This window comes from Triplophysa rosa, linkage group LG6 (genome assembly GCF_024868665.1).
Source record: "Triplophysa rosa linkage group LG6, Trosa_1v2, whole genome shotgun sequence".
Classification (NCBI taxonomy): Eukaryota; Metazoa; Chordata; class Actinopteri; order Cypriniformes; family Nemacheilidae; genus Triplophysa; species Triplophysa rosa.
This window is the reverse complement of record NC_079895.1, coordinates 2,133,124-2,160,140: the sequence shown is the minus strand read 5'-3', so window position 1 is coordinate 2,160,140 and position 27,017 is coordinate 2,133,124. Positions and strand designations below refer to the sequence as shown.

At 38.3% G+C, this 27,017-nt stretch overlaps 1 protein-coding gene across 4 annotated transcripts in view; it reads right to left on the bottom strand.

Moving 5' to 3' along the window:
• The window catches only part of grb14 (growth factor receptor-bound protein 14), a 58,326-nt gene that overhangs the window by 31,026 nt on the left and 283 nt on the right, over positions 1–27,017 (bottom strand). For 2 of the 4 annotated variants that reach the window (XM_057336140.1, XM_057336141.1), the window contains exons 2-3: positions 12,803–13,026; positions 9,168–9,294 (exon numbers count right to left, since the gene is read on the bottom strand). In XM_057336140.1, coding sequence (XP_057192123.1) covers positions 9,168–9,294; positions 12,803–12,999 — 324 coding nt within the window. In that variant the 5' untranslated portion in view covers positions 13,000–13,026. Of the gene's footprint in view, positions 1–9,167; positions 9,295–10,623; positions 11,458–12,802; positions 13,027–27,017 lie in introns of those variants that run through there. The other 2 variants (XM_057336142.1, XM_057336144.1) reach the window with 2 other exon arrangements.

Genomic DNA, 27,017 nt, shown 5'->3' with positions numbered 1-27,017 from the left:
TAACAATACATTTGGATGAAGTTTACTTAAAGCAATAAGAAATCGTGTGAGAGTTACTTAATATAACATATTAGCATTCAGAAATTCAGTTGGAATTACAAATGAAAATCTGGTACCTATGACTTGATGAAGATACTTCAACATTACACAATTAATTTGTTTTACATTAATGAGAAATAACACTTTCAATCAACATGATTGTTTTAACTAGTGTAATATAAATTAAATGTGTTGGTCTGACACACAAAAATTAATTAAGGAAAATTAAGTTGGTTCAACACAATCTGATCATGTGGGACCGATGTACACATTAAAATTAAGTAAATCCAATAGATTATTTTTTTCAGTGTTATATCTATATATACTATATAAAGTATCCTTAATATATTTTTTAACTTGACGCGATGAAGTACACTTGTTTTTGTAAGGGTACTCTGAAAACCTGCATTTAGAAGTGTACACTTCATGAGCATGCAAAATGCAACAGCACATAAATAAAATGTTACGTCTGTACTTCTAGGTATAGACTCACTGTTTCTTACTGATAAAAACGTGAGCAGAAAGTATTTTTCACAAAACAAATGAACACAGCAAATCCGTCTGCTTGTGGTTCACGAACAAGGCCAAGCGTGTGCAAGCACACAGGAGAGGTCTCACCGCGTGCTTCGTTTCTGCCACGCTGAAGCCAAATGTCTCGTTTACATGTGAACGTTACTCTCCTGGATGTGCGACATGTGAAAGGGGAAGTACAGATCGCTAGAGCACGACTAACCGAGAAGACACGTTGCACACTGTTTGCATTTCGACTGAGAAAGGAGGGGTGGATATTCTGTCTCGGGAGCACGAATTTAGCCAACTCAGCAAATAAAGCAAGGCCAAAGCGGTGGTGCGGAGAGGGAGCGATAGCAATTTACAGCTAATAATACCTTGTCCGTCGCCTTGAAATATAACAGCGTGTTCCAAGTCAGTGTCGGGGGAAACAAGGAACCCCCAGACCTTGAGCTAAAATAGGCTTGGGTTGTGTTGGGTTGTGCTGAATGAAGCTGTTATTTGCCCAGCCGCGGTTTAGACGGACATAATCGCTCGAAGACGATACCAACTGGAGTGGCTTCTTAACTCTTACAGCGATAAGAGTCGTGAGAGTCCAGACGCTGAGATAAGAGTTTCGATGGACACATTTCCTGTGGTCTGTAATGCAAAAGGAATTCTTAAATCGACAGATCCCATAAATACATGCAACAGAGCTATGATGATGACTACAGTGAAGAATCCAAAAACAAACATGTCATTATTTACTCACTCCCTGTCTGCCCTCACTCACCACCGGACTACACTTCCCATCAGCCTTTGCACCCATCATCCATCATTGAATACACCCGCACCTGATGCACATCACTGGACTCTTTAAATACTCACCCTCATCTTGCACTTTTTGTCCGATATTGTTTAATGTTAAATTGCTTGTGGTTTCCCTTGTGTTATTCTTCGTATTAGATTATTAAAGTCTATGCTACTGGAATATATATTCCCTTCTCCGCACAAGAGCATTACAATGTTATTTGAATCCTTTATTTGTTTTTCTTATTCCTAAAACACAGGAACGACGATGTTAAGTACAACGTTCAGCTTCCGTTTTACTTGAAAACAAAGTGGAAGGTGATTTTTATTACCAAAACGAAACTAGAAAATCTTATCATATATAAAACTACAATACCAACTTTGCAGTGTTCATTTATTTAATATACAGAATTTTACTGAAAAGTTGCTGGGTGGATTGACAGTGTTCGTCCTATAGCAAAGATATAAAAATATAGATATAAAACATAAAACTACAATAAAATATAAGTAGTACATATGACTTCATAAAATATTGCATGGAAAAATGGGACAACACTCACTCTTTCTAGAAAGAAAGAATTCAACTTTATTAGTTAAAATTTACAAAATTAATCAAGTTTCATTCTTTTTTCTAGAAAGAAAGTGGTACACAATTTTTTTCTATGTAGTATGAATTTTTTATTTTTGGTTGCACCTCCTCTTGTTTGATGTTCGAGCATCTCTTTTCAATTCTTTGTATTCTTTGCTATGAAAGAAATTTTACCCCCCCCCCAAAAAATGATATGGAGTTGAACATAAAAGTGAGAAAATACATTTTCATTTTTTGGAAGAACTGTTCCATTAAAGTCCCCGTGAACCAAAAGTTGCGATCGTTTTTATTTCTGTATGTTGACGCATTTCCGAGTGAAATGGAATTTTGAATGAGAAAAATAGTGGGCATGTCTTTTGTCTTTCTCTGCGATTTGATTGGATGTACAAAAAAAGCTGTTGCTTTTTAAAATGAAACTGGCAGCAGACTGACAGTTGAAGGGGAGGAGTTAACTGATGCTCCGCCCAAGCCGTCTAACATGTGTCAATACTAACCACAGGCCGGAAGTGTATTTTCAGATTTTAATTTAAGATTATGATGGCAAACGAATTTCAAAAAAAGAGAATGACCCAAATTGATAAACTATTTGAAATAAACGCTGCAATATTTCATGAAAAAATAGGCATTGTCATTTTTTATTTCACTGGGACTTTAAATACGTCTATTGTGTCGTGCGAACCGGCAGTTCACATAAAAAGAACTAACCCATCATTGTCTTACAGAAGAATTATGGTGAGGTATATAAATCAGTTTAAGTGCATATGGATGTAGTGAAGTGTGAAAGCGGATCAGGGCTGGAGTCTGGGAGAGGTTACTGAGCTCTGAGACAGCACTTCTCACTCTCTGGGTCTTTGTCATGTAAATGTACCATGACACTGCAGGAGAAGTGCTTTCTCACGACTAAAATAGCTTTTAAAGACCGCGTTAAACAAAGCCACGTCAATGGTCGGGACCTCTGGGCGTTTCAGACTCCACTGGTAAAATAAAAAGCAAGAGACGGAAGGCACGATTCAACATACATGTGAATATTTACAGATAGGAATGTTTGTGAATAAAACTTGAATTGAAATCCTTGTGGATCCTATATCGGGACAACACTGCCCTCTTGTTGATCTCAATGACAGTCACAGACACCAAATGTCATTTCTAAAGCTGCCCATTTATCAAGGACTCAACTTTTACACACATGGAGAAAAATAATAATACTCTTTCATATCTCAGGATATATTTCATATCTATCTAAAACAACTGTGATATTCAAGAGACCTCAATTTTCTTTCCTAAATGCAAAAAAAGTCTTTCACATTGAAACAAGAATTAAAAGATTTGAGTCCTACATCTGACCACACGCAAAAAAAACCCCGTGTAAATACAACAATGCCTTTATTTACTTTCAGTGTCTCTTTTGCTAAAAAAAAATGCAGTGTTAATGCTGAGTGGTGAGACGGGCGGGTGGAACAATGATGCAACACTTCAGCTGGTCTCTCTACATCTATTCAGTCGAGTCTCAGGGCAGTGGGGGGGGGGAGAAATGATGTCATGGCCTGACCGTGTGACTCAGACGTGCTGTCAGACAAACAGCTGTGAATGCAAACATTCACGTTTTGTCCTGCTTGAAGCAAAGACTGCTGAAAGACCTGTCACACAAATCACCCTGATGCAGGAATTAAACCTTTTCAGCCCCGCCCCCTCAGTTACTGCTGCCCACTTCACACCCCTTAAGAGTGAACTTTCACAAACAGCACTATTTTAATAGTACAACATGAAAAATAAATATGTATACAATGTACAACTTTGTGCATGTACAATTATATAAATGTACACTTTTTGAGAACTGCCCCAATCTACCTTAATTCACACTGTTTTTAAACATTTATTTGAACACAAATTAAAGTGAAATAATTATTTGGCTACCGTTTCTATATGGGTTTGCTTACTAGTAACAGTGCCTTAGCAACAACCTTTTACTGAATTTTACAAAAAAAAATTCTGAATGCATCACAGAAATTGAACAGTAACTTTTCAAAGATTTACATGAATTATCCAAACACACATCCCACATGAAATTATATTGTAGAATACTTTGGTGTTTACTATATCAAACTGCAATAAAACTTCAAGATACTATAGCATTTTAAAACCTTACTATAGGAAATATTAACGTATTTATTACAGTTATCAATTTACTACTACAGAATACCGTAGAATACAGAATATACTACAATTTACTATATAGTCTACTATAGTACTTACTACAGTTTAACAATTCACTATTGTTAATACTACTGAATACTGTAGAATAGGGCTGTCACGATTATTATTAAATAATCTTGTTTGACCTCATCGCGATGGTTTCAGATCATCGCAATTATTGCACATCTCTATAGAAGACACTAGGGGGAGCTGCAGTGCATCTGCATATTGCATATTTTAGTGTATATATTGTAACTAAAGCATGGTAATACTTGTAAAATGTACCACCACAACACAATCACTTAAAAAAAACTAAAGCATATACCATAAAAACAACCTGCAGTACAATTTAATATTATTTCAGTGTGAAAACCAGTCTACCAAAATCTCATTAACATAGAAGTAAACTTTTATTGTAGTCTTGCAAGTGAGAGAAAAAACTGACTAGAAGCTTTTCTAAGACTGATAGCATTTTAATGGTGGCTTCAATTCACACCTGATCAATTTACAAGTATTTGGCTGTTGTATTATTGACAGGTAAAAGCCTAAACCTTAAGTATGATGACCCAATTTTTTCCTATGTATTTCCAAGAAAAAAAGAACATGGTCTTCATATTCAGAACAATATGGTCGTTTCAAAGTTTAATAAAAAATGTATGAGAATTAAAAGTCAAAGCTCTAAAACAGACAATTAATCGTCATAATCGCAATGATTTACTAGACAATTAATCTCCAGCCAAATTTCATAATCGTGACAGCCCTACTGTAGAATACACCAACAAAATTAAGCAATTATTATGAACTACAATTTGCTATAGTATATTCAAAAGTCTACTACAGTATTTACCACAATCTAGCAAGCTACTAATGTTAATACTTCAAAACACCGTAAAAAGTAAGACTAAGAGTACTCATTTTTATAATACTGTATACTATAGTAGTATACCTCAATTTACCACAGATTACTATAGTAAATACTAAAGTCTACTACAGTATTTACTACAGTTTACCAAGTCACTAGTGTCAATACTACAGAATACTGTAGAATGCATTAACAAAGCGTACTCATTTTTTTATAATATACTACAGTATACCTCAATTTACCACAGCTTACTACAGTAAATACTAAAGTCTACTATAGTATTAACTACATTTGACCAATTGACTATAGTTAGCACAGAATACTCTAGTATGCATTAACAAAGTGCAGTAATTATTTGAATATACTAAAGTTTACTATAGTTCTCAGTAACGTTTTAAAAGCAGGGTTTAGCAAAGGGTTAATTGTGATGTCCAAAAACCCGCAAAGAACATCTATGAAGAGCGCTGGAGGTCATCCGAGACACCGTTTCGCTTTCACAGCTGAAGCTTAAATATTCCCCTCCTCTAAATCATCCAAAAACAACAGCAAATCCCCCATAATCCCATCAGCGGCCTTCAACAATAGCAGGCCAGGCACTGGAGAATTACAATACAGCAGTGAAGTGCAGCCCGGGGCACGTTTCACAAAGCATCAGGCAACAAGACCTGGATTGTATCCTGAGAGGACTTCACTCCTCTGAAAAGAGAACATCAACACAATCAGGCGCTTTATACAGCGAACAAAACAACCTGATTAACGGCAACGTCTCTGAATCCTACAATTACCACTGGCATGAAATAAAAACTCAACCGGTAACTTTATGTCACGCATATTCCTCTGCGGTCTGCAGTCTGTAATTTCATCTCTCACACACACACGCGTGTAAACCCTGACGCCGCCCGGCCCTCGACCGTCACCTCCACGACAGGCTCAGTCTGGGTCACAGCCTGCCCTCCCTGACTCGACAAACTGCAAAAACTAGCACAGCAAAAAGGTTTGGATGGCACGTCTCTGTAATCCCCCTCCTGATTTCCCTCCTTGTGTGTGTGCAGAGGCCATAATTGCTATCCTCAGATATAATGTGAGAGCGAGGGATCATTACTGCCCGCCTCGAATGTAGTGAAGGCCCCCATAATGGCAAACTGGAAAGCCACATTACGATGGCACGATCTGAATATGCTGTAATTTGCAGATTTTGCAGGTCAAAGCTGTTCTGGATAGTCGTTCATAGCATATATTTGTCATATAATAAGATCCACGGGGGTCGACGTCTTCCCAAACCAACAAAGCAAGCAGATGGCGTTGCTTATATAAGCTCTGAAAGGAAAAGCGCTTTTTCGATACGTAAGGGATAATGTACAGCCAGCCGGTTGTTGTCGTAGAAATAAGCCCTGACAGTGTGATCAGAACCCAACACGAAGCAGAGGGTCTTGTATCACACTGAAGGGGCTTATTTTGCGATAACAGCCGGCTGCGTGTACATGAACATGTATATTTGTTGAACAGTTTGTTTTGTATGCTGCATCTTAAGCGCACCACATCGCGTCTACAACTCGCGTAAATTCTGCATGCGCGAGCTGAGGTTCAGAGTCTACTCCTGATGCAGGATGGGCCATTTTTAACTACTTTTATTCTGTATTGCTTGAAAAGCATGTGGCCTTTGAATGTTAATCGGTAAATAAGCTCTTTAGCTCACTTTGGTAAATTCCGATGCAGCGCTGGCCGTGGAATTAAATTCTAGAATTCGTTTTGATTTCATTTTGTTCACATCAGTGGGTTTATTTCATTATTTGATCAGAAATTTCCCGCTTTCTTAAAGCTAGATTTGCAGGGATGACATAAATGATGCGTAACCCCGCGCTAAAATTCAAACCCTGCTTTCAGCCCTGGCCAAAAAAAAAATACAGCACCCCCAGCTCAATATACGGTCCCGCGGCTTTGCTAAACACCTTCAGCTTGTTTTGATGAAGTGAGTCGTAAGGTTCAAAGTTTATTATAATCCCAAAGGGTGATTTTTAATGCAGCATAGAGTTTGTAAACATACAAAAAACACACAAACAAATAAAACAGAAAAAAAGCCTTACAGCAGTAAAAACATAAGAGTTTCTATACCGATTGCTTTTAAGGATACTTCACCCAAAATTCTCTAATTTACTCATCTTCATATCATTCCAAACCTGTTTGGCTTTCTTTCTTCTGCAGAACACAAAAGAAGATATTTTGAAGAATGTTGATAACCAAACAACACTGACCCTCAATAACATCCATTGTATGAACACAAAACCACTGAGACAGTTCTCAAAATATCTTCTTTTCTTTTGTGTTCCACAGGAGATTCAGATACAGGTTTACAACCACATGAGGGTGAACAAATGATGACAGATTTTTTACTTTCAGATAAAGTGTCCCCACACTCAAATGGCCTCATATCCCACAAACATCCACCAAACATTCCGGACTGTTCTCAAGCCAAGTTTGAAATATATATGTACAGACACACAGACATTCAGTATGTCATCCTCTGAAACTGTTCAAAATGTCATAACACTCTTTCATAAAAAATAAGAAAAACTAGTTTCAATTGTTACTAGAGGTGTAACGATACTTCGTATTACGATAATTCTATGCGTTCAGCGGTCAAGACGCTACCTACTCTGCGCCAGCGCGTCACGTGTGCTTATCTCGCATATGCGTAGAGAGAAGAAGCACAAGACACAATCTGCGTCTCCAAGTGGTTTACAAAGTGTCATATTTTCTTTCACAATCGCCGTTAAAACACAGCAAACTTGAAGCGTGACTGCAGGTGAGTCACCCCGAAACTCATTACAAAGGAGCACAAACGTTTTTAGATGCCAATGTTCATTTATCCGCTGACGTGAGCTGCTGCATAACGTGATATGAACAAAGTAAGCCAAAAGAAACCAGCGCTGTTCCGATCAGAGAAGCGATGAAGTGAGTCGTACTGTAGATTAAAAGATCCAATGACACGCTAAAAAACAAGTATGTGATCTGCATGATTGAAGAAATGTAATACAGGTTATGTAATATGTCTTTTTGAAAGATTTCTCTCATTCATTACTGTCTCAAGCAAAAACAGCGCAGCTTCAAAGAGACACGAGCCAATAGCGCTCGAGCGTGAGCTCTGTCAGAGCGTTTCATTGGTTGAATGTACTGAATGAACACGCCCTTCACTGAACGAACGAGTCAATTGAGTCAAAATGAGACTGAATGAACAGCTCCATGTCGCTCATGGTCTAATATTCTCTGTGTTACAACAATGCATATCCAGTAGTTACTCAACTTTTCTGAAGAATAAAGGTAATGACCTGGTTTCATTTAACTCCAAGGTAAAGTAAATGATGTCGAAACAGTTCAATCTTTGTATGGAACATTTAATTACACCAATTAAATGAGTTAATCCAGATAGATTTTAGTAGACTAATATAATGTAGATTTCGTCGACTAAAAATGGACTAAAACTATGATAAATTGGGATGACTAAAACTAAATTGCATTTTAGTCAAAAGACTATGACTAAAACTAAATCAAAATTTGCTGTCAAAATTGACACTGATCTTAATTCTAATTTCAGTTAAGCCTTAAAATGTTAAAATTCTTTATTAAGTTGTTTGTGCAACAAAATAAGTTACTGAAATTGTTAATATTTTGAAAATTAATGTTATTTGAATTTTTAATTTTGTTCAAAATATCGAGATGTGTATCGTATCGTGAACCCAGCATCGAGATATGTACCGAATCGTGAGCTGAGTGTATCGTTACACCCCTAATTGTTACACTTTCTCATTTGGATCTTGACGTACAAAGAAATACTGTCTCTGTCTAGATCGGTGTTTCGATCACAGATACCATCTGGAGCGAAACTATGATGAAACATTAAATGAGACGGTGTTGAAAGTATGTTTTGGCCCATGGAGATTTTCAACAAATAGCAGCAAACAGACGTCCAAGAACAATCCATCAGTCAACCGATCTCTTGCCCAACCATGTCATCAATCCTTCAATCTAAAGAAATGCTTGACATACATTCATATTATACTGTACTATGCATAAAGTTTTTCTTGTAGGATACTCCCTTAGAGGTTAGCACCCTATGTAGACAGCAGACAGCAAAAAAGCTTTTTTTAAATAAGAGAATGTGGAGTAAAGCACGGAAGCGCGTCTCACCTGACTCGCACTGTTTTTGGTCCAGGGTAAAAGACACTCAGACACTAAGGAGACAGCGGCCGGCAGCAGCTCTGGAAAGGGATTTGGGACGGGTCCCATTTGCGCTTCTGCCCCCTCTTTGCATTTCCTGAAGAAAAGATAGACATAACAGTGAGAGAGAGAGAGAGAAAAGTATATCTACAAAATACTAATTTACCCGACCTCCTCCGGGAAAACTCTTACTGCTATAAAAAAACAAATTTTGTATGCGAGACACATAATGATGGTTGCAGAGTAATGAGACATAAAGCGGATGTTCTTCAAGCTGCTGTGTAAGACGGCAGGCACAGACAGAGGCTGATGTCATTCTAATGATGGAGCAGATGACTTGACTTCTGTCTCCAAGGCAACGCTGGAGTGTTCAGTTACTGTAGCGATGACCTCATCGGCTGTACCTGAAGGGTCCCCGGAGAGCCCGTGAGAGGAGCAACAGTGTGATGTTGTGTGATCATGTGCTTATTTATAATTCGCTTGGAGAGATGTCTGGAGCATGACTGGGTGAAAGTTCAGGTCAAAATCAAAAGAAATACATAATATAAAAAATATAAATATGTATTATTTTCTTTAATAAAAAGTAGCCTATTTTGGCCTGTTATGTTTTTTCATGATGCAATTCTAATTGTAACAATTTGACACAAATTCACTCAAAAAAATGTTATTACTGTAGCGCATTAAAAACATATTTATACTACCTACATTTTTATAATATTTAAATAAAAAAGGAATAAACATTTTCATTAAAACTCAATGAGTGTTAATAAAGACAGCAGATACAGTATTGTTCATCTATCCTTGAGGGGACCAAATATAAAAACCGATTCATAAACATATTAAATGTGGCTTATCTGAACATCTAAAAGGCAAAAAGGTTTTTGTGAGATTTCGGTTAGATGTGTGGCTAGCAGTAGACGATAGAAAATACCATTAGGTCTGTATAACAACAACAGAAGTCTATGGCAAGTCCCATGAATGTGTGTGTTTGTGTGTTCGCTCCATCTCAGCTGGCACACCCAACCTAGAGAGGGAATGGATATTTGAGAAGCCTGAAGAAAATGGAACAGAACAGAGTGAGAAAGAGCGAGAGAGAGGTGGCGAGAGATAGAGAGACTGCTTTGATTTTTCCATTCAGTGAACCCTACAAACATAAATATGGGGTGATGGCTGGCAGCATGCAGAAACCACAGAGTAAATCAGCCAATCAGCATCAAGAGCAAACAAAAATGAGATGTGACAGATTCAACAAAAACAAAATTCAACCTAAATAAACCTAAATAAACGGCAAAAGCGACCATTAAAGACGGCATAAAATCAAAATTGAAAAATCACATTTTAAAGAAATATTATAGTGTAGTGGTTTTTATAAGTGACTTCTAAAAATTCACGCGCCCTCGTGACCTTTAAATAAAAAGACCCCCACCTAGAAACGACTTCTCATCACATCCTGTAACGAGGAATGGCGCGAGGGCGGAGCTTTCTTCATGGGAGGGTGCCGATGGTGAGTCCGGTGGGGAATAATCCTGCACGTTTGCCTTCATTTCATCAGCAACGCCCATCTTCCAACGATCCAATCAGTTCTCGATGTGGGAAATCAAGTACCGCACAACATTTTCTCTCATTTCCGTTCCACTCAGACATACGGAATATACAGATATCCACAATACGGAAAATATGATCGTTACTTCCGTTTCATGCCGACGACTAAAACTTGTGTGACATTAAAACACAAAGAGAAAGAGAGACTATAAAAACAGAACAATCCGAGGTTGCGCTCATGTACGAGCATCTTCTTCGTCTAGCACAGATGTCCGAGTTTAACTGGGACAGTCCCACTTTAACATGATTCTCGAAAAATAAAATAAAATGTCCCGTTATAGAGCTGGATTGACTAATTGATCATGGGGCGGTTTCCCAGACAGGGTTTAAGGCTAGTCTCAGATTAACTTAAATGTGAGAGATGCCTTGATCGAAAACAACTTGCACTGACATATCTTAAAATATATCACTGTGATTGTTTTGTCTCAAGATGCACATAGTAATATTTTTTTTGTAAAGTATGTTTTTTAAAACAACTTAATTATCCTAATTTAACTAAGGCCTAGTCCTGGCTTAAGCTAAACCTTGTCTGGGAAACCGCCCCCATATGGATTATAAAAATAACAGATGACGGGAGAGAACAAGGGAAAATCTTTTCAAAGACAGAAATCGAATACGTTTAAATTCAAGTTTACAAAAATATTTTTTCCTGATTGAATAGTATAGATGAACTGTGCACCGTAAGATAATAATTGTGTTTTTAGAAACTAATTTGGACTTCATTTTGACCTTAAATGGATGATTTTAGTTAGGGATGCACCGATATGTAGATTTTGGCCGATAACCGATATATTGGCCGATATACAATATCTAAATATTAACATAAAATTCCCTAAGAGTGAAACAAAAGGCAAAACATGGAAAGCTGCTTTAATTTGAAAACATTCACTGCAGAAAACAAGGTAACCATTAGTTATTTTCTCCCCTGAAAATCATGTAAGCCTACTTTAAACTTTTCTGGTATACTGTTTTTATTTAATAAACAAATTATAGATGTTCTTCCAGAGCAACGCATAATTTTTTTCTTAATAGCCACATGTCTAACAGGTCTCAAGAAAGAAAGCATATGTGTATATGTGAATAACAATATGCTTTTGTTCCTTTAATTTACACGTTCATAAATATCTACATACTGCACCTACATCAACAATGTTTTGCTAATAGCAGTAAGTGAATGATAAGGACAGAAAGACAGTACTGTACTGTATTTTAACTGTGAGCAGCGTGCAGCTGAAGAAGTTTAACCAGAGGAAATGATTTATTGGCTGTAATATATCGGCCTAAATTGTATTATCGGCCGATACCGATAACATTAAAAATGATCGTTTATCGGCCGATACCGATATGGCTGATAATTGATCGTGCATCCCTAATTTTAGTGGCATTTTGATGAATGGCATTGTTTACTTTGGAAGTATAATTTTTTCTCATATTTGTGCATCTCAAATCAAGACTATAAAACCCTGGTGATCCAGTATAAAGAAACACACTTGAGCGCAGCAGGGTTGTTTTTGTGTCTACACATGAGGACACGCAGCGGCCATGACAGTTGTTTGCGACTGTCATAAAACTGTTATACCGCTTTACACAGAGTCCTGTTTGTGATTGAAATACAACCCCCCAGAGCTACCGAATCACACATACATAACAGACGAGATATAAAGTTTTCGTGCAGAGGCCCCTGTCTGCGATCCGTCTCGCTGTCTGACCGGGCCGGACAGTAACAGGTGCTTGGTCTGATTCCAGCTTCTCCGGCCTCTTCTGTTTACAAGTACAAAGTCTACGGTCCTCTCTCAGGCAGACAAAGGCAGCACTATTCGCCGCAGGTAGAGAGACGACCCGTCGCATGTGCGGATGTGTTAACCATTAACCCGTGAGAACCGCGGTACGGTATCGGCACACACAGGTCTATGTCCCGAGTTGCGTGTGTGCACAAACCCATAAACACAAAAAAGAAAGTTGAGTCAATAAACGGGTCAGAAAGAAGGAAGAGAGGGTCTCACCTATTTCCCTTGAAGAGCATGGAGGCCGCAGGAGACGTCTTGTTGTGATGAGCATTGGGTGGCTGCAAGGGGGAACGCAGTGGGATCAAGGTCGGCCCGACGTTCTCGCTGCCTCTCGCGCCCCGAAATATGGCCGCTCTCTCACCGTGGCTGCCGGAGGTGTGCGTCTCGCCCAGAGAATCATTCATAGCATTCATGGAGCAGGGTCACAGCTACCAGCTCATCTGGAGCACAAGACAGAACAGACGGCATCAGGACGGGTCGAGTGAGTGCGAGCGTGTGTACTGATCTCTCTTCTTCTCTCGCCGTGCTGGTGTTGTCACAAACACACACGCTCACATGCACAAACGCACACACACGAGTCTGTGCTGCCCCTGCATGGCAGGCTGTCCTAGCATGGGAAGCAGAGCCCTCCTTCCAAAACATGATCCGCAATAAAGTTATTTTTAACTCTGTGACTCCTGAATGTGCGCGGCTGGCTCTCACGCGCCGCGGGGATCAAAAACCGCCCGCTCCGTCTAATCCTGCCTCTCTCAGTTTGGTCTGGGATTTCTGGGCTGCTCGAAAAGCAGACCTGCACGGACAGACAAAAGGTTTTTTCCGTTATTGGTATGCAACTTCGCTTCGTAATGAGACCTGGAGGTCGGCCAGACAGTAAAACCTACTGTTTCTTTGTCGCCGACTTCGCTCGGCACTTCAGCCCTCCCCTTTCCTCACTTCTCGCTAGCGCAGCTGCTGGTAAGCTGTACGCGGAGGTTAACGTCCTCAGATAAGGTGTGTTTGGGTCACTCATTGACAAACAGAGACGGATCATGAGTTACGTACATAGAGAGAGATAACCAAACAATTCGATGTTTATATCTGAGCTAAGAATATTTATAAGCTAAGGGCCTGTGTTTCAGCTTTGACCATCATGAACTTTCCGGTGGGACATCATTTATTCATCCTCATGTCATTCCAAACCTCTGTGACTTTCTCACTTCTGCAAAATGAAACACTGAACCCCATTGACTTCCGTTGTAGGAATATAAAACCACCGAGACATTTCTCAAAATATCTTCTTTCGTGTCTCACTGAAGAAAGAGTCGTATTCATGTTTACAAACACATAAGGCTAAATAAACGATGACATAATCGGGTGAACAATACATTCACAGCTGGGTGAAAAAAGCACTTGAAATGATTTATTGCTGTCATGTCCTCTACGGTAAAGGACTTTAAAGGATCAGTACAGTATAGTTTTATCTTTAGTGCATTTTCTACATTTCCCTGGACCATTTTTTGTCCACCCACACCAGCGAGGTAAAACTGCTCGGAAGAGCGAGTTATCTAACATCAGCTCCCTAAACGTGCGTGTACTGTAAAGTATAAAGTAGTATAGTGCAGCACAATAAAGCAGTAAAAACAAAGCGGACGCTGTGGAATACTTTGTACCACAATGCGTTTGTCTTGAACATCTATGAAAGTAAACACTGACAGGATTGTTTAAACATCTTTAGATTGCCAAAAGTTGGTCAAGGTTTATCTTTACATAACTCTTTCGTTTCAACCCATAAGAAAAGAAAAAGCAAAGATGAGATCTTTGCAATGCAATTGTTTTTCCTAGATATCATTACTTGCTTGCTTGAGTTTCCTTCTTCGCTGATATTTCCGCTGAGGAAAAAGAGTCAGAAATCTCACAAAGGTCTCTGTCATTATAGTTTAGACGAGATGTCAACAATGTGTCAAACTGAGCTCAGATTTGTCAAGTCTCCATTCAAAAGTCAATATTATTGAAGATCTCAATATGAACTCATCCGTTACTTTTTATTTCTTCTAAGCAATTTTAATTGAAACTTATGCCGGGGCCTCACCACAAGATTATCCGAATTCTCCCCTTCCGACAATCCTAGGTAAAGTCCCGATGATCTTAAACGGCTCTAAAGATTATCTTATCAGATTTTCCTGTGGTGTGGTGTGTGTTAAGAGTGAATGAACCTGATCGGAACAACATCGGAGCCGCCCCGATAGCGAATCGTAAATATTCAACATGTTGAGTATTTACGATCAGAAATCCTGATGTGTGCGGGAAACCCCGAGGACAAACGCACAAAAACTCTGTTGATTGTCACGTGGAACAAAACAATACAGAATCAGAAAGCCAGCTGACCGACGTAGACACGACTTCAACCAAACCCTTTTCATTTATCTGGCAATTTTCTGTCAAAAGCATTACAAACACTATAATCGCAATTACGAATAATTTCAATTAAAACACAGGCAATTCGCAAGTGACGGTATTGTTAGGAGTCCGAGTGTGCGGATGCTTTAATAGGCATTTTCCACTCGTTCAACTTCATTCACACGGCACGGCAGCCAAAAATGTGCAATTCATTGATGCATACAACAGAACAAAAAAAGAACAGCAGCAACAATAATGCGCTTACCTTTGAGAGTTGCCTTAACATCTGACAGAACAACAGTACGTCTTTCTTGAAGTATATATTGCAGAACATATAATGCAAAATTTAGCAAGTCCAGCAGCTGTCAAGGGCGAGTATGATGAACAGAAGTAACGCGAGTAGAATCCCATATTCAGTTTGATTTTAATCATTCAACTGCTGTGAATTCAGTTATAATTATATTTACAAAGTCTTCGAGTCGTCTGTCACCACATGTGTAATCCACGTTGTGAGATTTGAGTTACTCTCCCTACCGTGCAACATATATTTGGGCCACTTTGACATTGCGATCGCTTCAATATACAAAATCTGGTACTTTATCGCGCCAAAACCCCATCACTCACGAGCCATCACATGATCTCAACTGTAGATTGATTGACAGGTGAGGTCTTTCTATCCCAGACCTGTTTGGTTAAACTGAACCAATAAGGGCTGTGTTAAAGAGTAATGTGTTTATGACTGCACTACACATTATTTTACAACGTTTTGAAATAACTTGAGTCTCAAAAGCAAAGAAAAGGCAAGCTGCTTGGGCGGGTTTTTAATTTCGTAGGCAAGCCCAAATTTTGTCCACCCGCCCAATGCATTTTTCTCCCGTCAAACCCGTTCAAAAGAAGCCCAATTGGGCGGGAACCCTGCGCGCAACCTATATCTATTCGTGTGTGTCTAATTTCAATTGGATTAAATGATGTGACAACACATTTTCTACTTGTTTATATAATAATAAATAAATCAGCAAAAAATAATAGGCCTATTTGATAACATTGAGAGATTAATAATTCGTCGCTTTACTTACATACATAGGACAAACATAAAAATCTGTCCATTAAAATACACATTTAAATATTTCAAACAGAAATTCGTTGCAGGCAGCTATCCAACCCACTTCTTTTAATACTGGTGGTCTGCGCTGAATACAAATTATTTTACATTGCAGAAAATAAAGCAGTGTTATTCTATTCATAAATTCTTTATTTTTGGTCTTATTTTTTATTTAAAAAATATATCCAAAAGCACCGATAAGACAACCGTTAAAGTAGCAGACCGATAAGCAGTATCGATAAGAGTAGTAATACCGTTAAAATCTTAACGATACCATCCCCACACCAAAGACACAGAAAAACACGCACCATATAACCCCTTTAAATGCTTTAGACAAGGCTGCTTGAGCATATTATCTCAACGATATGTTTTAAATCACATAAAAAGTTATATGTACGCATTATACGTACACGATTAAATCTAGGATTTTTTTCTCCTCATGTTTGTGGTCTCTCACAGTTTAAAACTCATAAGATTTCGAAACAAATGTTTTGGTGTGGCCCCAGCTTGAAGTAAATCACAATCACCTGAGCTATGAAAAAGCCACATCTGAGCATTGCAATTTTCCTATGGGAGGGCAAATACACTGTCAATCTTACACAAAATCAAGATGTGATGTTTGTCTAACACAAAACATAAATTAGCAGTCTCTCTGGTGACCAAAGGTTTTACTGGGTCTAAGACAAGGACACCAAAGGCCGGACGGCATGGCGCTCCAGAAATAGGCTCCGGCCTAAAACACATTCTTCTGTTATCAGTCAATGCAAACGCTTTCTAATTACATTAGCAGGACATGAGATCCAGAGCTATTTCAGTTCAGCTCGGTCACTCCTGCATGGGGCCCCACATCATAACAAGAGTCCCAACTCAGCGGGTTCATAAAGTTGAAGATGAAAATATAATGAGTTTAATAATGGAACAAAAACCAGAGCGACAACTATGTTCAATGAAGCATGCGCGTATAGATAACCACTGACCATATTAACTTTACATATATCCATGTGTAAACAAATCATCAGCAGCGCTCACTTCAACGTTCACTCAACAAATTTTGTTTGTAACTTAGTTAGAAAAACTTTGTACCAGACCCCTGCGTTCAGTGTACCATCATTTATGAAGACTTTTAAAAACCGAATGCAAAAAATGTAGTTCTAGATTTGGCAATTTCCCATAAGAAATCTCGTCTGCCTTATAGCATTTTATCTTTATCTCTTCTGTGCAAACGTGACAGGTGTTACAAGATGATGCAAATATTATTCAGAGACATGTTCCGTGCATTATACGAGAACATCACCGCAAACAATGCTTATATAACATGCAAGTAGAATTAGCAAATTATCTCACAAATACTAAGAAATCAATCAATACCTCTGTCTTTCTCAGGCTGTAACGTCAGAATCCACGCTACCGCGTACTCTTTCAGGACGAGCACGAGCTCAGTGAGCTGCGCGCGTAAAGAAAGTCCGTTCTCGCATGTTTCTGAATCTGGACCGCCGCCTACATGCTAAAAGCGCAAGCGCTACAAATTCGACGCGCAAATGCATCAAAAGCGAACTGAAACAAACCTGATAATCAGTGATCATACGGAAAGAAACCCACCTACGCTCACAACGCCCTGCCGCTTTGTGGCACACGCGAATGTCCCACAATTTACCGCTCTATAGAAAAATGAAAAAGAGACGCACGTGATCGCGTAGTTTTGAGACGCTGATACAACATCTTTGTCAATAAATAGCGCAAACGGCAGTGCAATACATGAAATTAATACATCTTTCTTTCTCATGCTGTAACGTCAGAATCATCGCTACCGCGTAGTCTCGCTGGGCGAGATCAGTGCGCATGCGCAATAGTAAAGCGCGATTAAGTTTACATTTCTATCCCAGTTTAAATGCTTGACGTAAATGAGTTTTCACACTTTAATATGACGAACAATAAAATGGAGCCAGCATGCAAAGGATATGTCATTCAAAGAAAAGTTTCAGGTGGATAGCAAATCATTACATTTCGAAAAAGACTACGTGACTAGGGAGGCGTGACGAGAGCCGTGAGAGATAGGAGGCCGGTGTGACGCCCAGCTGACACTCATAATCAACTCGCTTCCTCCTCCTCCCACGGCTCTCGTCACGCCTCCCTCGTCACAGACTATTATAAGAAGATCATTATTTTTTACATGCACTAATAAATTGTGCAATAGACCAAGTATGTGCATTTAGACCGTTTGATTTAATGTTAACTATTTTAATGGAACTCGGACATTAAACATGGCCTAAATGTTTAGGATCAGCTGTCTTGTTTCTGCTCCTAACAGAGTTCCCCTCATCCGATATTACATCTTAAAGTTCACTGAAGGAGAACGCAAGGAAACCCGCATCCCGAGGGTATAATTCAATGTTCCTTTGCTGGCTTTACTGTAATGATTAATGTTAACATGTAGACAGAGGATGCTGGGTGTACACTACATGCAAACAAAGGCTTGTGGTGCTGGTTTACTGTGTCACGAGCCATCAGAGTTTTGTCATGAGTCTCAGTGACGTTGACAAATGACACTTCAAAGTAACATCGTAGAGACGTCCATCTCTGTCTCCATAAGCCGGATACGTGCTGCCGGGTGATACACAAAGCCACTGCTAAATCAAACAGTCTATCTTCACATCTTTCTATACGTCAGGTTACATATTAACATTCAAATGCACACAGAAGCCCTCGATTGAAATTTAACTTTGCATTTAACTTTGATTTACTGAAAGGGAACACCAGTAGTCAGTCAGTTACAGAGTCCAAAGCCTTGGGAAAGAAAAATCACACAGGACATCTCAAATGTCTCAATTGTTTCTCCTACACAGCAATTAGAGGAAATAGAGAGCAAGTGGAGAATTTAGCAAGAGTCCACTGCATCTCAGACGTTCTTCATTCTGACTAGAGTTTCAGGAAAGATCCAACCGCGGCTAGAATGGCATACTGACATACTGCTTTTACTATTTCTGCTGTTTGTAGTATGCATACTGTATGCCCAATATTTCAGTTTCAATATGAAGTCATCCATTTATCCATTTGCACAAGTGTACATACAATCTGTTAATATGTTTATTCTACTATATACTACCCTGTACAATGTCTCTTATATGTTATTATCCCCCATTTTCTGTAAAATAGTCTTTATTTTATATATGCACAATTTAGAATCTTTTAGACTGTAAATCGTATTATATTGTATTGTCATTGTGTTGAATGTCTGTACTAGAAGCTTCCAACACCAAAGAAAATTCCTTGTGTGTGCAAGCACACTTGGCAATAAAGCTCTTCTGATTCTGATTCTGATTCCATCCACCTTCATTTCATACTCTTGCCGTAAACCTCGCTGCTTTTGTTTCTGTTTTTATCTCTCTGAAAAAATAACTTTAGGGGTAAACATCTGAGACAAAGTCGATACTTCCACAAAACTTCACAGAGAACCAGGTCTCAAAAAGAGCAACCTCCGAGCAATGAACTCGTCCTCTGGGAAGACATTAGCGCTCTCGTGGGTGCGGAGTTAGAGGATGGAGCCCCGTGCAGGGGTGGGGCAGGAACACGAGCTGGAGTCAGCATCACTCGTACGGTCTGAAGTCATTATCAGATTAACAGGATTCACAGGGGAGTGTGCACACCTCATCTCTGCTTACAGACAGGCATTTGTGCATCTGTGCTGTGAAGGATGACGCGGGCACAGTTATTCTGAGGCCATCATGTACAGACTGAAGTGTACATTAGAGACACGGTGCATGGTTTAACCCCTTTAGAGTTATTTGACCTTGAAATACCACTAAGTAAAGACCGTATGAGCTGCAGCAGCAACTGGTCAAGGTTCAGCAGTCCATAACACCCTGCTGGTACACGTAAGGGGCTACATTTTTCACAGAGTTCTATTAAAATATTATTTGTGATTTGTGTTCAGTCCTAAATAATATATTATAGTAGATGCACAGCCAGTGACATTTGTTTAAAAACGAACCATTGACTCGAGGTGGACAGTAAGTGTAGCATTTTTACTCTCAAGTACATTTTTAAGTATCTGTATTCTATAAGTCTTTTTTTGGGGGGGATGTTACTTCATATCATACTTTTGACTCCACTAAATTTCATAAATACGTGTCTCTTATACCTTTAATACTTAAATGTATTCAAATCTATTTAAAACTTTTTTTTCAAAAATTTTACCCGAATAAAAGTAAGAAAGTACTAGATTTTTTAAGGACTTAAAGTCCACGTGAACTGGAAGTTGCAATCATTTTAAATATAGAAAAATAGTGGGCGTGGCTTTCATCTTTCTCTGCGATTTGATTGGATGTACAAAAACACCCGTTGCATTTTGAAATGGAACTGGCAGCAGTCTGACAATTAAAGGGGAGGAGTTAACAGATGCTCCACCCAAGCCGTCTAACATACATCATTTAAGATGGATAGTCATTACAGGACGGAAGTTTTCAGATTTTAACTGAAGATTATGAGGGCACACGAATTTTAAAAAGAGAATGACCCACATTGATAAACTATTTACAACTAACGCTGCAATATTTCATGAAAAAATAGGCATTGTTATTTTTAATTTCACTGGGACTTTAAGTATTAAAGCTTAGAAAACGTAAAAACAAATGTATGAAATGTAGTGGGAAAAAGTATGTTGAACTATGGTTACAATGTTTAATTATAGCATTTGTAGTAAAAAAATAATAACCACATTTAAATTTATTATTGTCATTGTAAATATTGTAAAAATGTATCATTGCCTACAGTAACCATAGTAACCACAAATGAACCATGTGCTGGGTCCTAATTCGCCTACTTATACTATGCCCTTAAAGTATGTACTGCTTTTGTCATGGAAAAGTATATAGATTTTAGTGCATAGCAAAACTATGCACGCACTGGGACATACTAACGCGAAACGGAAGTGGTTGTTGTTGCCTAGACGACACTGTGATCCTTAACTGTCACGAACATCAAAACAGCTCTTCCTTGCATTTAAGTATTTATTATTCATTCATTATTTTATATGCAATGTTCACTGTATGCTTACATTTATTATTTTAGAAAAACATCTTATATTTAATTGTATTAATGCAGTGTAGCGTCACTAAACTCCGCCCTCTCGCAATGAGTTGTGGGCAGAGCTGTTAAAACAGAGTTACGACATCAAGTGCCGTAACTCTGTATTTCAACGGCACTGGTTGCAGGTAATATCAGCCGTTAAGTGTCCATGGATTCACACCCCTTTTACAAAGATAAAACCAGCAGGGAATGTCCTCAAATTCACAAAATAGACAAAACAGAGATATTGCATGTCTAAAAAGTTACCGTATAATAATATACATTTATGCATATACTATAATAGAATACGCAATAGTGCAGTTGCTGTAGTTTAGTTTTCAGCCATAAAAGTCTCAAAGTGTAACAGCAGAAAATGCCCTGAAACAAAACAGGTTTGTGGAATGTTTCTGTTCTGTCCCAATGAAATCACTACACACACATCCATCACTCGCTGTGGAAGTCATCATTATGCACAAGTAAGCAATGTACAGTATATACCTGGTCATATTGTGCATGTCATTTGATTAATTATTTGTAATCAAATATTAATATTATCTCCTAAACAAGTTTTTTTGATGTTACCAAACCATCACACTGTTTACCTTTCCATCCATCTACCTGCTTAATTCTTGTATGTAACACCCCCTTCATGATAGATGAAATGTGTCCTGTCCTACTTTTAATTCTTGTGAAATATCTTAAAGATGTCAGTAAAACAGACACAAGTGTTTTATTTCCAACGCAGCAGTTTCCCTGCAAAATAATAACAATACTGTTGTGTTTTGTTCCTTGCTATTGTTTTATAATGGCTAAAGACGCAGTCTGTTGCATTATAACTTACATAACTTTTAACAGCACTTTTCTCTAAAGTCGAATCATTCGATCAAGGTCTCATAAATCAGTATTTTATCAGGAGAGAGGACAGGCCTTTAAATATTAACTAAACATGCAAACCATAAAATATTGATGTCTTGTTTCTCTGGGGCGCAAACAACTGACACTTTTGTGTAAATCCCCTTCAGCTCAGATGCATCTTCTCATTTCTCCCTTATTGAGATCTCAACAGTGTCTCAAACTGCACAGATCGCTTAATTCCTCATCTAAAATCCTCTTAGCTATGCAATCCACATTATATCATTATATTATGTTATAGCTCTATACTATTAACGTATAGAGAATGTGAAGGTGACGTCACACCCTGTTGCATGTTGCAGTGGCGCCGCCATCTTGGGAGGATAGTACTCCACTGCTATTATGGTTTTGATTTGTACCGTTACTTGTGTTGTTTGATATATGGTGAAATCAAAAGTGAAAGAACCATTGGCTTTTCCTGAACGACTCTGCGTAAAGCTATTGCGGTTTTTAACACAACAAGACCGACCTACCATTGCGGAGCCTGTCTGGTCACCCGTCGGAGAAAAAAAACAAGACCCGCAACTCCGTGGCCACAGTTTTGTAAATCGTTCCCTCAGTTTAAAAAAACGTACTCACCGATTCTTAAACTGTGCTCTCGGATTAATAAACTGTACCCACAAGTTTCCAATCCGTGCTCTCGGTTTAAACCGTCCCCTCAGTTTTTTAAATCTGTATCCGCAAATTCATAAATTGTGCACACGCTTTCGCAATCCGTTCCCACAATTTTAGCAAATTAGACCCTAATTTTAACTCAACTCAACTCAACTTTATTTATATAGCGCTTTTACAATTTTCATTGTTACAAAGCAGCTGTACATGAGACACATTGACTACAAGCAAAACAATCAAAGTTGTACCTGCAAAAACAAGAAAAGGTTGAAAACACAGAAGACAGACACACCCACACACAAAACACTCCACACACACGCACCAACACACACAGACACACACACACACACACACACACACACACACACGTACGTACACAGACAAGTACGCACACACACACACGCTCAGTGAGAGCACACATTTAGGATAAAGGAGAGAGAAGCACAGGTCAAATATAACAGATAATAAATTTCCATATGCAATATTAATTAAGTAAAACTTTAAGATTCTAAAGCAGCCCCCCCAGTCAGGCAGATAGTGCAAAAACAGTATGCAAACGGTGGCGAGGAACCCAAAACTCTAATCGAGAAAAAAAACCTCAGGAGAACCCAGGCCCAACCAGGGGATTCCAGTTCCCCTCTGGCAAAAGCTGCTGCCTCTTTTAGGGTAATTTTACCCTAAACGTTTAAAATAAATGAACATTTTGTGTCAATGTTCATTAATTACATGTCTAATTTTTTTTCATGAATTAAAAATTATTATATACACATTTGTTTCATTTTAATTATTCCCCTTGATCTTGTAATTGAATATTAGATTTAACATTAAGTATAACTTTTTGTAAAGCAATTAAATGTCACGTTTGATATAAACATCCAAAAAACAGCTCCTGAAATATTTTATGATCAGGTCAGTTTTATTTCCAACACATTAATTAAAACTCATCAGAACTGTATACGAAATAGGTTGTTACTAAAAATTATAAAATAGTATGTTATTAAAAAAGGTGTTATATTTGCAGCAGTCAGATTGTTCCGTTGTGCATGAGAACGCGGACTGGCATAAAGTAGTTGGTTGGACGTTCGATATTCGTGAATTTAGGGACCATCTCTAAAGTTACATACACATTAAAATACATGTTTCCATATATTATTGATATTTATTACGATAAACCGTCAAACCCTATGCAAATATTACTATGTGTTTCACTGTACAGTTAGTTTTGTGGCTAGTCATCCCTTTAAATGCAATTGAGCTTTAATAAATGTATATTTGTGTATGAGCCCATACAGCTGTGAAACACATAGCAATATTTGCATAGGATTTGACGGTTTATCTTAATAAATATCAATAATCTAAAAGGTGTGCATTATAGTTGACACACACATGTGTACAGTTAGTTTTGTGGCTTTAAATGCTATTGAAGTTGGAAACATGTATTTTAATGTGAATGTAACTTTAGAGACGGTTCCTAAATTCACGAATATTGAACGTTTAATGTCAAACCAACTTTATGCCAGTTAAATGCGGCAATGAACGCGTGCTTTATCTGCGCTGTAAACGCGCGCGTGTAAACACATTTAGACAATTTATAATATAATCTAAATTAAAACAGTATACAATAACCTTTCATGTTCCTGCAGGAGCTTGTTCTGTTCTTATGACAGAGGCTTCAATTCCGCGAGTACAGTTTGCAAAACTGCGAACGAATTGCGAAAGCGTGGGCACAGATTATGAATTTGTGGGAACAAATTTCAAAAACTGAGGGGACGGTTTACAAAACCGAGAGCACGGATTGGAAACTCGTGGGTACCGTTTATTAATCCGAGAGCACGGTTTTGTAAACCGTAATCTGTGAGTACGTTTTTTTAAACTGGAGGGAAGGAATTACAAAACTGTGGCCACGGATTTGTGGGTTTTTGTGGGTTTTTTTCTCTCTGACGGGTGACCCGACGGGCTCTGTATACCATAGTTATATTTCCTAATCAAACAAGAAAAACAAAACACTGCATTGAACCCACTAGCAGCCATCCTCCCAAGATGGCGCAACATTCAACGGGGCGTGACGTCGATTAACAAGCTCTATACCGACTTGTCTTATTTGCATCTCTCATTTTTTCCTAAATAATTTTTTCTTCAAAAAAAAAAGAGTTGAGACTAACTTGACACCATAACAAAAGAGCAACTTCGGAGTAATGCAACTTTCTTCTGGTCTTTGTAGAATGGATCCATGCAAACTTTTGAATTCATGAATATTTCGCCATAAATGTCACTTCTGAGCAGATCCAAATGGAATTCCTATTTGGGACCATTTTATTTCAGAGTCTATCCTACAAATCACTCATAAACAAAACTCGTCAACATTTTCTAGGCCTGAGTATCGGTATACGTCTCTGAAATGTGTATCACGTTTAATTGACAGAAACTAAAACCAGTTGCCTGTGTAAATGATTCGCAAGGAACCGGTTGAGGAGTGACTGTCACATGGTCTTTCATTTAAGCGCAGACACACAAAAGACTGGAGGACACAGAAGAGCAGAAAATTATAGCCTGTAGCAGACACCCACCTCACCTCACCCTCCAACCAATGCGCTCGCTCCATCACTACAATCAGCACATTCACAAACACTAATGTGGAATTAACATGCAATCATGTTACTAACACACACTTTGGGCGTCTGGCCGGGGGGCGCGGAGCCACAAAGATGAATAAAGCCGGATCTGTAGAATACGAGCAGAGAGGACACAGAAATGCACCGGCATACTTTCACACACTCCTACACCCCATCAAGAACCCTGCGTTCTTCCTAACTCAGTCCGGTCAACCACATCTCTCACAACATTCAAAAAACGACTTAAAACCCATCTCTTCTGTCAATACTTGACAGACAAATGAGAGAGAAAAAACACTAACCCTCTCTCTCTTTCTCTCAACAGGTATTGGTCTGGCTTTTGTTGAAACTAGTAACTTTGTATTAGCACCTATTGTATTATTGCTCCTGTATGACATATCGCTTATTGCTCCCTGAACTCTTTGTAAGTCGCTTTGGATAAAAGCGTCTGCTAAATGTAAATGTGAATGCTTTTGGGTTGCAAAAGTCTACAGGGTGGTATTTAAAGGAACAGTTCAACCAAAAATGTATTTAGGCTTGGAATGACATGAGGTTGATGATGAAAGAGTTTTCTCTGGGTTTGTTGTTTCAAACACAAATATATTCTGTAGGACACAAAAGGTGAAATTAGGCAAAATATTTATGTAGCATATGGTTTGCTGGAATGCAGCTACTTTGCAAGTCTCTATGCTATTTTGATACTTAAATATAACTAGTGTCCCTCTTTCAACGCAAGTCTATTCCTCACTTAGAAAAAAGAATAGTAAATTAACTTTTTGACGCAGCTACCAATGGCTGGTCACTTGAGAAAAAAAATCATTAAATTGTATTTTGCATATTAATTTGTTTTATTTGTATCCCTATGACAATATATGTATACAGCTCTTTTTATTTGTTTCCAAACCTGATTTTCGGAATAAAACTATGATTTTGTTCCTTTTCATGTAAAAAATCTAGTCTATGTGGCCACATGGGGTTCAGGAGAAATTTCTTGTAAAATGGGAGTATCACCAAAGTACAGTTTCCCATGTTAACACATGCATTATGCTACACTTACTAATAAATGTACCTTTTTTTGCATGTATAATTGCTTGAACTTTTACTCATAATTGACCATGAACGACAAACCCAGCTGTTCCCAACAAGCCACACAATCAGAGTTATGTTTGGAGCACAAACAGTGTTTAAATCATTAACCCTTAGAAAAGTGTCAGAACGCATTGCTAAATCCAGGCGACATAAATCCAGTCCTACAAAGATTAAATATTGCGTTTCTCTGCACTGCCAGCAGGTGGCAGCAGTAAATGTGCCACTTTTACCACAGAGCGACAAACCCCTAAATCACATCATTCATCCCTGATGTAGTTGATCCTATAAAACTCAAAAGGGCAGTGAGGTGTAAAATTTCAATTATAGTATATAAAAATCACTTTTGACTACGTGCAAAGATTAAAAAAGCAGTTGTATTTTAATAAAAGAAAAAACGGGGAATTGAGCACGCAGCAACTGACTCCGATTGCACAACATACACAGACGCACAAATCTCATCAGATGTGATCGGAGTGATGAAAATAATGTGAAATCAGACTTAAAGCTCCCTCCTCTACTTGATACGTGAACACCTATGCACATATTAAACTGCACTCTGTTGTACAGTAAAGTACAGTACAGCAGAGTAGGCTACAGTACAATAGAGTCCAGTGAAGTACACTTGAAGTACAGTAGACTAACAGTATACTATGGTAAAGTACAG